At 47.2% G+C, this 13,361-nt stretch overlaps 1 protein-coding gene across 3 annotated transcripts in view; it reads left to right on the top strand.

Annotated features, from left to right (window-relative positions):
- The window catches only part of Mob2 (MOB kinase activator 2), a 53,843-nt gene extending 42,589 nt beyond the window's left edge, over nt 1–11,254 (top strand). For 2 of the 3 annotated variants that reach the window (XM_005351538.3, XM_005351537.2), the window contains exons 2-5: nt 3,409–3,569; nt 3,751–3,844; nt 9,427–9,551; nt 10,229–11,254. In XM_005351538.3, the coding sequence (XP_005351595.1) occupies nt 3,409–3,569; nt 3,751–3,844; nt 9,427–9,551; nt 10,229–10,539 (691 nt within the window). In that variant the 3' untranslated portion in view covers nt 10,540–11,254. The remainder of the gene's footprint in view (nt 1–3,408; nt 3,570–3,750; nt 3,845–9,426; nt 9,552–10,228) is intronic. The other variant, XM_026781445.1, reaches the window with a different exon arrangement.
- The last annotated feature ends 2,107 nt before the right edge of the window (nt 11,255–13,361 follow it).

Genomic DNA, 13,361 nt, shown 5'->3' with positions numbered 1-13,361 from the left:
TCCCTTCCTTCCACTGGCGCAGGCCTTGAATTCCGCACTCAGGAGGCAGAGGCAGGTGGATCTCTGTGAGTTCAAGGCCAGCCTGGTCTACTGAGCAAGTTCTAGGACAGGCTCCAAAGCTACAGAGAAACCCTGTCTTAAAAAAAAATGTAATAATAAAATGTTTATTGTTCAAAAATAGACATAATAAACCCACTGTTAACAGAGCCAAATATTTTATTAAAAAAACTTTAAAACAAGGTAGAAGCTTAGCAAAGAGTCCTGTGCTGTCTGGCTTGGGAGGAGACTGGATTTTCTTACTGCCTCTGCCTTTACATGGGGACTAGTGGAGGGAGTCTCAGTACTGAGGCAGAGCCTTAACCCTGGGAGCTGTTATCTCCTGCAAGGTCACTCCATGAAGGGTGACAAGGTAGGGGTGTTGTGCCCTGTGTGGGTATGGCTACACCCTAACTGCTCAGTGATAGAACATATCAGCAAGACCTAAAGGAGGAGCTAGTCCTTTACTGGGGAGAGTATTCTGTCTTTGGGTACCCTCCTATGGGTTGGCAACCTACTACCTCCCATGGGTGGTCTTTTCTCTGAAGCTTTGATGGTAGCTCTGCATCCTCCTGGAACTGGCCTGCCTGGAAGGTAGAGCTTTGGTGTAGCCTGTGGGAGCCTCTGCTCAGAAAAGCTCTTGTGTAATGTTACAGCTCTGAGGGCAAAGGTATCCTGGCAATTGGGAACCAAGGAATACCACAAAGTAACACCACACAACAAACCTCACATAAGAGATTTATTGGGAAAGGAATTAGAGAGTGGTTGCCTCTGCTTAGTTGAGAAACAGCAAAGAACTGAATAGGAGGCAGGCTTTATAGGGCAGTGATTCTCAACCTGTAGGTTGAAATCTCCACAGGGATTGCATATCAGATATCCTGCATATCAGAGATTTACATTACAGTTCACAACAGTAGCAAAATTACAGTTATGAAGTAGCAACGAAAATAATTTAATGGTCGAGGGTCAGCACAACATGAAGAACTGTATTAAAGGGTCACAGCATTAGGAAGGTTGACAATCATTGATGTTGGGTTTCTTGTGGGGGGGGGGCACAACTTTCCAGGTTAGAGATTGGTGGGATTTCAATTTATAAGGCAGGATGTAACTAGTAGGATTCCCAGAGCTTGGGCTTTTTAAAGTCTGTAAGTAGGAGCTTGGCCACCTGCATTATAGGGTCTAGGTCAAGCCATCATGATCCTTAGAGTGTTCTATGGGTGGAATCTGATGGTTGGAGGTCCTCAGGGGCTGTGTTGTGTATTGGGGGAGGGGGGGGGAGCTGGCAGATGGAGGTTCTCAAGGGTGGGACTTGACACTTAACACACCTCAAGGGGCTTACAATCCCCCTTTTTTGTTTACAATTGATAAACAATTAGGGGTCAGGAAAGGGAGGCAACAGTACCATTAGACTACTCTCTGTTGAATGGGGGCAAGCAAGGTATAATTAGGAGTTGTAGGCTTCTGACTCTACTGTAGCCAGGGGCTGGTAATCCTGTAATAGCAACTGATTAAAAGTCTGGTTAAAAATCTTTTGGATCTGTTGTTGAAGAAATCTAGACAATAAATGTATAAGGTAGGATGTGACTAGTAGGATTAAGAAAAGGAAGAGAAAGGGGGTTAAAATTCCCTATTGGATTGTCAATGATCCACTAGCCAGAGGCATCAAGCTGTTTCTTATGGTTTTGGAGATCCATCTGGAGTTTTAGATCTTATTTTTTACTGTACCTAACTGGTTGACATAAAAGCACATTTTTCCTTAAGGAAGGGACAAAGACCACCTCTGTCTGAAGTTAGTAAATCTAACCCTTGTGGATTTTGTAGTATTACAGTGGCCAGTGAGTTTATTTGGCCCTGGAGAATAAGGATGGTCTGAGCCACCCATTGTAGATCCTGGATGAAGTTAGGGGAAAACTGGTGGTAAATAGCTAGGAAAGAAGTCATTCTCTCTGCTCCAGTGGCGATGCCAATGGTTATACCAAGGACTTTGAGAAAGCATAGGACCTGAATCATTCATTTGTCATGCCACGCTGCTATAAACCCTGTGATGTGAATTGGCAGGGGTTCTTCGCAGGGTACCGCCTGTAGTTTTAGAAAAAAGGACACAAGGGCACAATTCCCAGACCACCCAATGGGTAGACAGCAGGAAACTTGAGTGCTGCAGGGAATCGAGACATTTTTGGGCATAGGGCCTCAGGTCTGTGCAATCGGGTGTGCCCACAAAAGTTAAAGCAATCTGTGATGTCAGAGAGCTGTGGGAGATGAGGTGGTAGTGATATTTGGCAATGATTAGTGAAATAAGAGTCTGATAAGCCGATGGGCAAGGCCACAAATGGTGGTTGTGAGTTTGACCCAGGAGGGACACACAGTCAACATTCTCCCAAGCAGTCAGTGTTATTCAGTAGCTGATATATAGAGGGTAAGGTCTGAAACAAGAGATGGTGTGACAGGGAGGTGGGATCTCTAAGAGGGGTATTACTAGAGATATCAGGAGCATTGGACCATTTCTGCTATGTCTATACCTAGGGGCTGAGAGTGTGGGGTGTGTACCCTCTGTACTTTGATCATGCCTGATAAACGGCTGTGATAATACTATATAGTAATGTTTACCAGTCACCTCCATTTTCTATCTAGGAGGCTGTAGGTTCTTAATTAGGATGTAAAAGATTCTCCATTCTGAATAAAAGGTAGAATGCCTTCCTGAATGTGCATTATGTCTCCTACAGGACCAATAAAGACAGTCTCCATAAGTATCTGACCAATGTCGACAGTAATTTCTAGTTTGATCATAGAGAAAACAAGTACAGAGGACAGGCATTTTAGAAAGTGATTGAAGTGTTACAGTATCTCCTTTTGGCAACCTGCTGGTGAGCTGTCTCCAGACCCCACATTGTGAGTGGTCTGGTTGAACCATTGGGTATAGGTTTCCTGAACCTTTGAAATCTTAATCTTAATAGCATAAAGGGGAAAGAAATCAGAAACTTTTTTCATTACCTTAAATCACTTCCTTATACATTCAGAACTTGTATTTACATGTACTAAAACACTTTCTCAGACCCTCAGACCTTTATATATACACTTCTTAGACCCACAGAACTTTTCACCTTGGAAGAGCAGCTTTTTGAAAGAGGTTTATGTTTCAGGCACCAGGTGCTGCCCCCTGCTGTCATGCCTGTGTTGCAACCCAGGTCCACAGTACTGTCCCCCAGAATGTCTAGAGTCATGACCATTTGGATTGGCCACTCAGTTGCCCTGAGCAGTCTGGCCTTTGCCTGCATCTGATTTAATTAACCCAGTGTGTGCAGGGTCCTTCCCCTGTGGTTTGGGCCCACATTGGGACATGCGGTGACCATGAAATCCTTTCTTTCTTGGCAGGAAATCTAAAGCTAAGCCAAACGGCAAGAAAACTGCTTCAGAAGAGAAGAAAGTATACCTGGAGCCAGAGCACACCAAGTCCAGGATTACCGACTTTGAGTTCAAGGAGCTGGTAGTGCTGCCCCGGGAGATCGACCTCAACGAGTGGCTGGCCAGCAACAGTGCGTGCGGGTGGGGAGGCGGGTCCAGCAGCTGCAGGGCAGGGAGTTTCTCCCCATCTCCAAGTACCAAGTACCCCCAGAGCAGTGGTCCATGGACAGGCTGAACTCAGCTGAACCCACTCCCTATCACGCCAGCTGGAGCAGGGGTGTTTACTCACCTGGCCCTTTGCTTCTCTTCCAGCAACAACATTTTTTCACCACATCAACCTGCAGTATAGCACAATCTCAGAATTTTGCACAGGAGAGACGTGTCAGACAATGGCTGTGTGCAACACGTGAGTAGCAGCCTGGCCATTGCACTTGTTGGGAGTGTGGGATGGGTTGTGATTGACTTTGCTGTCCTGACTACTAGCTTCTCGGACTCCATTCTTAAGTGGAGTCCCTGCACAATCTCAGGCTAGGCAGAGTTTTTCTATATGTGAGGGGCCAGGTGTCCAGCGTGTCTCTGCTGAGGCATAAAAGATGCTAAAGAGCCATCAGGTGCCAAGGGCAGGTCATTTTTAGATGGCCCCTGAACCTGCAGAGTGCTCATTGTCTCATTCTATTAGTAGAGGTGTCTTATTGACAATTCCTGAACAGGTCTAGTGCTGACAGCTCTCTTCCAGGTATATGTGTATATCCAGTGCTGTAGCATGCAGGTGCCTTCAGGGTCTCCAAGATAACTCACCTTGCTTTTTGCATAGGAAAGCCATTGGATGGCACATGTTTGCCCGCAGCCCTGGGTTGATGGTACGAGTGACTATGCTAATACAGACAGAAGGCTGAGTCTGGCAGCTGAGCTTACCTTTTGCTCACTTTGTCACTTTGTGGAATCACTTAATAATTCCTACTATAATCCCTTTGCAGGAATCATGTGAGACCAAGGAATTATGGAAACTCAAAATTAGTTTGAAAGGAAAAGTGGGTTAGTCATAAATCCACAGAACTTCTTGCTGTGCATCAGCCCTGGAGGTTTACCTAGGTTGGAGAGGATCTTCTGCACTAGGCCAGCTCTCATTTTATCCTTGCAGCACCTGCAGGATAACCCCAAAAGGCCAGCATTGGGATCTAGGGAGATAAGACACATTCAGAAACATGGCTAAACAGCTCCCTCAGAGACTCCTTTACATTGACAGAGTTCAGTGAATCCTTAAGGACTGTCCTGTGAAATAGCCCAGACACCAAGCACAGTAAAGGCCCTGTAGCATCCAAGGCAGTACTGTGGGACTTGGGGAAGCACCCCCACGTCTCACGTGTCACAGGGAAGAAGCATTACTCCACATTTCACATCCAGCAGCCATGCCCTTTAGGAGCACAATTGAGTAGACCACTGCAAGCTGTCTGACCTACTGCCAGAGAGTTCCAAGCAGTTCTTCAGCTGTGTGACAGCACAAAAGGATACAGCAACAGGAGAACTACAGACTCTTCTCTGTAGCTCTCAGAAGTTATTGGAGAGTGAAATCAATTGTGGTCTGACACATTCTCGGAATTCAGAGAAAGGACATGTGAGCAAGGCCTTGAGAGGCGAGAGGTGCCCACTTCCTGTTAGTGACCAACTTTTCCCAGCTGACACCAAACTCAGAGTGAAATGTTGAGCATGAAAAGTCATATATGTACTTTGAAATTCTTTAAGCAACTTCAGCATTGACATGAAAGCATCCAGTCAGAACTATAATGGAACCAAATTGAAATGGAATCGTTAACTGGGTGGGGGTGGGGAATATAGCCCCAAATACAGCATGAACATGGAAGTATGAAGATCAAAACAGAACAAGCAGAAAACCAACATGGTAATGTAAATCCAGCAGCTGAGTGACCGCCACAATGTGAACATAAGAGTTTCCAAGAGATTTTTATGAAAATATTCTTGTAGAATTAAATCTGAGCTTCCCCATGAGAAACACACTCACTGTCATCAGTCTGGACTGCCGTAACCAAATGAGGGTCCTGGAGGCTACTGAACAGCACTGGTATATTTCTCATGGTTCTGAGAAGAGCTTCTCAGTTCATGAATAGCACACTGCCTATTATCATGACCTTAGGAGTAAGGATCATTATAATGATTTGAGGGACTTATATGCCATTCATTTTGGTTGACTGGTTGATTGCCTGGTTAATTTATGCTGAAACTCAGCATTATGCATGCTAGCAAATGAACCACATCTCCAGCCCTGTTTAAAGTTTTATAAGAGATAGAATTCTGCCATTCTGTCCAAGCTGACCTGGAGCTGGCATCCTCCTGCCTTTATCTGCCAAGCTGAGATCACAGGTGCACTCCACCCACCTGCTCCTGGCTCATAGCAGCACTTTAAATGCAGTAATGTAGTAAAGTTAACCATTGCAGATGGGAGATGGAACCTAGCAAATGGAAGCTAAAGTAGCTCTATTCATAGCGGTAGAGACTCAAAATCAGCCAGGTTACAGAAGGAACCTGTGTTGTGAGTTGGAAAGGGCTGTTCATCAGGCCAGTAGTGTTCCTCATTGCCTGTGTGCCAGATGGCAGAGCTTCACAAAGCATACCACCAGATGCAGGGGGAAGGGCAGGGGCAGAGGGGCCGAGGTGCCATGTAAGGACATTCCAGTGGATTTTGATTGTGTTTTTATAAATAAAGACTGCCTGAAGATCTGAGAGTAAAACAGTCCCACTGGTTAGCCTTCCAGACCAGATTATGATAACACACACTTTTAATCTCAGTAGCCATAATGGCACACGCCTTTAATCCCAATATCCATACTAGTTGCCATAGAAACTGGGCAGTAAATCCCTTTAATCCCAGCCCTAGAGAGGATTATAAAATGGGAGGAAACAGTTCTCAGTCACATAGTCTCCTACTGAGATTCCAGGAGGTAGGATCACCTTTTCAGACTGAGGTCGAGGTAAGAGCCAGTGGCTGGCTGTTTTACTTTTTGGATCTTCAGGTAGTCTTTATTTATTAAAATCCACTATACCAGCCTACCAGCAAAATGCACCTTCTTCTCAACTTCACAAGGAGTGTTCACCAAACATAATGCCCTGGCTCTCAGAAGAGCTCTTGGCAACTTTTAAAGAGTTGAAGTCACACTAAGTAAGTTATCTGATCATTTTAGAGTTAATTTGGAAATCAGTGTCAGAGAAGTAACATAGTTCCAAACACTCCTGAATTATCCACGGGTCAGGGGAAAAAAAAAACAATCTCAAGGGCAATGAGAAGTTCGTTTGAACTAAACACAAGTAAAATGCAAAGTATCAGAATCTGTGAGATCTAGTCAAGTGTGATAGCTTGCATCTGTAATCCCAGTACTTGGGAAGTTGAGGCAGGAGAATTGTTTTGAGTTTGAGGCAAGTCCTGACTACAAAATGAACCTGTCTAAGAAAATGCAAAAATAAAGAAAAGAAAGAACAATTTGTAGCAGGGCAGTGAGAACAGTTTATAACACCAAGTGTGCATTTCAGACAAAGACTTCAGAGCAAAACCAAAACCAACCCAGGGTAGACAGAAGAAAGGAAATCATAAAACAAGAGTGGAAGTCACTCAAATTGAGTTCTAGAAACAATAAGGGGAATGCATGCTTACTTGGAAAGAGCAATAAAACTGATACTAGATGAGACAGAAGATCGGAATTATAAACATAAGAAATTGGAACAGTTCACTGTGAATCCAACAGTTGTTACAGAGGTAATTAGGACACTGCCAAATCCTCTCCAGCTATTATACAGCTGGCATCAAGTCCACTGTTCTTTGGAGAAGAAAACTTGAGAGCTCATCCAGTTCAGTGAGATAAGGGGGGAGAGGGAGGAAAAGTCCACATCCAAAAAGAAGAAATGAGCTGTCCTCGCAGAGAACACAGTTGTGAGGCTCTGAAGGAGTCCAGCAACGAAATAAATTGTGCAAAGTCAGCACACAGAAACAGTCAAAGGTCTGCATGCTGGCTGTGTATGATTGAAAGCCTAACTAATCAGAACCATTTACAATAGCCCTAGAAGCAACAAAATGCTTAGGCATAAACTTAGCATTCATAGGGCTCTGTTTCTGGAAACCACAGAAGTCCAGGACAGTGAGTCAAAGACAACCACACTGTGTTCATGGATGGGAAGACAACAAACTGAACATACAGATCTATGTCCAATAAATCTGTGGTTTAATGTGTTCCCAATTGAAAACTCCTCAGAGATATTAGCTGCTAGACTGGTATGTTCTGGAATTTACATGGCCACGGGTAGCTGGAGTAGCCACAACAACAGTGCAGCTGGAGGAGGCACAGTTTGAAGATACACTGCCAACCACAGTGATACAAGAGTGTAGTGTGTATCAGAGGTGAGACAAACGGTAGTGGGTCAGAGCAGCAACCAGAAGGAAAATCAAAAGCACAATTGTTGATCTCTCATAAAGGCGGCCAATGAAACTGAATGGAGAGAGCACAGTTTTGTTTCCCAACGGTGGCTCTGAATGCAACTTTGCACAGAGGAAAGGAAAAGTACCTCAACTTTAAGCCTCACGCGTGATGCAGAAATGGCAAAATACAAAGCTTTTAGAGGGCAGGAGAACATCTCTGTGACCTAGCATTAGGCCACTGGACATTACGTCAAAGGAGCAGCCCACTGATGAAAAGGACTCAGCCCATTGGATTTTATGATGATTCAGAAATTTTGCTCTAAGAAACTGAGGAGAAAGAACAAACACAAACTATGCAGAAACATCTGGGAAGCACCTGTTGCACAAGAATTAGGATCCGGGACATGCAGAGAATTCTTAGTGCAGCAGCATGCAGGTAGCAGTTTGATTGACAAGAATGGGGAAGGACTAGTTGCCCCAGTGACAGTATGTCAGTAAGCCACTAAGAAGATACTCAGCACTGGGGTGTTAAAGAAACATAATGAAACCCACATTGGGTATTGCAGAACACTAGGTGCTGGGGAGCACACATCATACTGGTAAGGTACAGGTGACATAACATGTGATAACGTTGACACACTCTCATGAAATGATGTACAAACATGCTGTAACAATAACCCTGTCCTTGGCTTTTGCTTTAGAGACATGAAAACTTGTATTTACATATTCTCCCCATGAGAACATTTGTAACAATGTGGTCAATAATTGTCCTCAATTGGAATGAATCACAGGCCCTCAGCAGGAGCTTGGAGGAGCATGCTGTGCCCTTGAATCCAGGGCACCAAGGTGGTGTGACATCCCCACACCATGGCCAGATAGCAGAGACTTGTGAGAGGCCTTCATCCAAAATCTCCCAAGGAGATGCCTGAGGAGGCAGCAGGCAGTGCATCAAGGGTAGCACCAGCTTCTCTTGGCAGAACACAGAATAACTGTGACTTTGCACATGATTGAGGCCCAGGAACTCTATACACCCAGTATCTCTTATCCCTGATGTTGATCTTCTCAGAACTGGCAGTCATATGAGGACTGGCAACCCCATGCTAAAGAGTATTGGGGTGGGCTTCCTGGGGTCAGGTCACTTTACTGCAAGCATCTACTATTTCCCCTGGGGAAAGTGTGACTTCTTATTCTAGGAATAGGGCATCACCAAGGATCTAGGCTCTCTGATCAGTCTCAGGCCACCTCCTAGACAAATACCTGTGCCCAATTAATTTTAAGGGGTTTATTTATAATAAATACAGACTTATCTAAAAGAAGTAAAATCTGCAGAACTAAGCAAAATGAAGGTGTCACATGGGGCTCCCTGCACTCTTGGTTCTGTACATGAGGCCCTTGCTTTGTTCAGATGCTGTTCCGAGCATTCTTTGTGTCCTGTTGGAACAGTTGTATATAGCTTGCCCACCTGACTGCCAGTGCTTTTGTATTTGTGCTGTATGAGTGGGAGCCTGCACTGGGGTGGGTATTTGGCAGGGTTGTCACCCTGACCAAAGTCTCTGTCCCTACAGACAATACTACTGGTATGACGAGCGGGGGAAGAAGGTCAAGTGCACCGCCCCCCAGTATGTTGACTTTGTCATGAGCTCTGTGCAGAAGTTGGTAACTGATGAAGATGTGTTCCCCACAAAATACGGTATGTCTCTTGTAGCTTGTACCCAAATCCTTATGCAAAGCCAGCAGGTTCTTCAGCACTGAGCTAGAGAGTGTCTGGAGTATGATTGCAAGTGGGGTGTAGAAGGGCTACCTACAGCTTTGTAACTCTGGTTCCTGCTCAGCAAAGGGGGCTGGGCTAATGAGGGAGGGAGGTTCCCATGCAGGGTTCAGCTCAGTTAGAGCCAAATACCCACCTACACTCTGGGGACCCAATACTTGGCCCCCCTTTGGCCCCTGCTACCATCTCTGCACAATGAGGCCATCACAGTCCATCTTGCTGGGGTTGGTATTTCCAGACCTGTCAAGGTCCTAATGAGGGCTCAAACTCGTCCTGAGCAGCAAAAAGCCAGCACTGTTGTACAGGTATCCTCGTGTACTTGTTACTGCTCCTCTAGCTGGTCTGCAGATAGCCCTGGGGTGTCTACTGAAGGAAGCATATGAAACCTGAGGGCCCACCACATATTCTTTGCTGTGCAGGTGGCCAGCATGGCTTAGCCAGTGCCTGTTACTCTGGGCACATGCCACTCTGGGGGACAGGTTGCTGGGAACGCTGTGGAAGAATAGTAGCAGGTGTGAGCACTTCAGGCCCATCCAGGAGAGCCTAGTTGTAGGGAGCCTGGCCTCATTGCGGGTCTATGACATGTGGCTTCCCCCTAGGTAGAGAATTCCCCAGCTCCTTTGAGTCCTTGGTGAAGAAGATCTGCAAGTATCTGTTTCATGTATTGGGCCACATCTACTGGGCCCATTTCAAGGAGACCTTGGCCCTTGAGCTGCACGGACATTTGAACACACTGTACGTGCACTTCATCCTTTTCGCCAGAGAGTTCAACCTGCTCGACCCCAAAGAAACCGCAGTCATGGACGACCTCACTGAGGTGCTGTGCAGCAGCCCAGGTAGCGGTGGTGCCACTGGGGATGGGGCTAGCAGTGGAGCTTCCGGAGCACAGAACCACGTGAAGGAGAGATGAGCCTCCAGGGCCAGATGGATGCACATGTGCAAAGAGACAACTGTGTGTCTGTGTGTGCGCACACATTCCCCGGGCGTGCTGGTGGCAAGGTCTGAGGGCCCCAGGCTGCGCAGAGTGTGGGCTCCATGGATGCCGCTGGAGTCAAGGCGTGTTTCCTGACTTTCCTGTTGGATGGATGAGTGCTGTTTGTAGTGAAGAGCCTTTGGAGTCATTCATTCATTCAACAAACATTTATTGGACTGATGTTTTGATTTTTCTTCTGTGGGGCTTTCCTTTCTTGGGTCTTCCATGTGGCTCTTGCCCTCCCCTCCCCTCTCTCAGAGGGGCTCTGCGGCTTTGAAAGTAGCACCTTATGAGGTGTCTCCCCCTTGCGGGGCTCGCTCTGCAGACCTGGAGTTCTGCTGTGCTTTGGGGATGGGCTTTTTACAGAGGCCCACCCTACAGCTTCCCTCCCTAGCCCTTGCCTGGATCTTGGCTTGGAGCCCCTAGGGTAGAGAGGCCAGGGGTGACCCTTGAGGGCCCACACCTGCTGCTTGCTCCTGTCACCCCTTCTTGCTGCCTCCTCAGTGCCCATGGAGGTCCCATTTGTGCGTAGGGGCCAGGGTAGCACCAGGACCTGGCTGAGTCCCTGTGTGGAGACAGGGCTGTCAGTGAAAGGCAGAATCTGCTTTAGTTCATCTGTTCGGTCATAATAAAAGAATTCTCTCAGGTCAGAGCCTGTGTCCTCTCGGTCTGCTCTTTCATATTGCTTTTCTGAGTCTTCCCTGAGGCTCCTGGGAAGGGAGGAAAGGGTTCAGGCACCTTGACCTTATCCTCACTCATTGCACCTCGAGTGAGAATGGAGGCCTTCAGACCTGTTTAGATATGGCTCAGGCTCAACATTAGGGGTCCAGAAGGAGGCAGCCTGCTGCCTAGGTGGGGACTGGGCCTAAGCTCAGGCTTGGAGCTGGCCCTGGGCCCAAGTGGGCTAAAAGGGGCGGGGGCGGGAGACAGGCATGGTTATGGCTTGCTCCTCACAGACAACAAACTCGAGTCTTTGGATTCTAGCAGCCTGTTTGCTGTGCTTGCCAACAACTCCTGGGATGCTCTGCCCCGACAGGTTTCCTTTAAATTGTGGGCCTTCCTGGGTTTTAGGGTTCACCTGATCTTCTGGCTCTTCACTTACTGAACCATCAGCAGCCCCCTGGGAGGCTGAACTTGAGGCTGGAAGCTCTTCTGTTAACTATGGGGATTTAGCTCCTGTAAACACCTTGACCAACCTCATCTGCCACTGTCTAATGATGGCCAGAAAATTCCAGGGTACATGGAGTGTTCAGTCTACTCCCTCTTTATAGGCACCTTCTGAGCTTGAGGCGGGAAGATGGCATGTTTGAGTCCAGCCTGGGGCTATACCGGGAGTGCCTATTTTAAAACAACAACTCTCCCTGAACCAACTTAAAGCCTTCAAGCCATTAGTCTTAGTTCCTGGGAACAGAACCCATCAGACTATCTGAGCCTCTGCCCCTGGGTATTGCCCACCACATCTCCTGTCTTAGCAGAGACCCCTTGAGTGGAAACCGCAGGGTGCCCATGAAACTGTCATGTCTAGGACTACTATAAGGAGCCTGTGCTGAGGCCTCAGCTTGCTGGAAGTACCAGGGGGAATCCTGGGGGCAAGGGAGTGCAGGAGCAAAGTGGAGCTTGGCTCATTGAGACTTCCCTCTCCTCAGCTCCCAGGGAACAAAGCTACCATAGCCCTGGCCACCCAGTGTGGGGGAGGGTGCCTAGTGCAGATAGAGCCCATGGCTGGCTGCTAGGAAGATGGGCTTCTAGCTGGAGCTGCTGTGTGGAGTCTGAGACAGAGTCTAAGTAGCATGGTATACCTCCATATCTCCAGGTGGTGGGGTTTGATCTGACAGGAAAGAGTGGCAAGACCTCCAAGCACATGGTGTTGCCACACAGCCTTCGGAAGGCTATCCTTGAAGGCATGGACATCTAAATGAGGGCTGCCACCTGCTGAGCTTTGTGCTGGGGCCCAGCTGCAATGCTCTGAGGCACACAGGGCAGTTGTGTGTGCTACCCACCATATGTAGATGGCTTCTTGCTGCCTTCTTGTCCCTGTCGTGGGTTCTCACTTGTACAGGGGGAGTTGATCCATGAGGCAGTCCTTGGATTTAGCCTTTGGTGAAGTTGAGCTCAGACAGAGGCTCACTGCTGATAGAAAGGCATGTGTGGGGCTGGGCGGTGGTGCCGCACACTTTTAATCCCAGCACTCGGGAGGCAGTGGCTGGCGGATCTCTGTGAGTTCAAGGCCAGCCTGATCTATAAGAGCTAGTTCCAGGATAGGCTCCTAAGCTACAGAGAAACCCTGTCTCAAAAAAAGAAAAAAGAAAAAGGAAAGAAAGGAAGGCATGTGTGGAATGCCTAGAGGTCCCTAAATGGTAGCAGAAGTATGGTTGTGAGTAGGGGTTGGGAAGTGAAGGAAAGGGTCCAGCCAAGAAAACCCACTCCACCCCTGAGAATGCTGAGTTGCTGTGACTGGTTGGTGAATGGAAATACAGTGTGATCAGCACTGTAGGTGAGGGCTCAGGAGAAAGACATGCCACTGGGACTGGAAGATAAGTGTAGTAGGAGAGTGACTGCACAGCTGGGCTGGAAACTGGCAACTGGAGCATCTGGCAAAAGTTTCCAAACAGCATGAAAGGCAAAGCTTGGTCTTGCCAGTGTGCATGCAGTCTGAGGGAAAGAAGACAGAAGAGCTATCGCCCAGCAGGGAGCTAACATGTAATTACTGGGAAGCACACAGGCTATGTGAATGACAGATGACACTCAAGTTTCACTGT

The sequence above is a fragment of the Microtus ochrogaster genome, chromosome 8 (genome assembly GCF_000317375.1).
Source record: "Microtus ochrogaster isolate Prairie Vole_2 chromosome 8, MicOch1.0, whole genome shotgun sequence".
In the NCBI taxonomy this organism is placed as follows: Eukaryota; Metazoa; Chordata; class Mammalia; order Rodentia; family Cricetidae; genus Microtus; species Microtus ochrogaster.
Note: the sequence above shows the minus strand (reverse complement) of the source record. Positions and strands in the feature narration are given on the sequence as shown.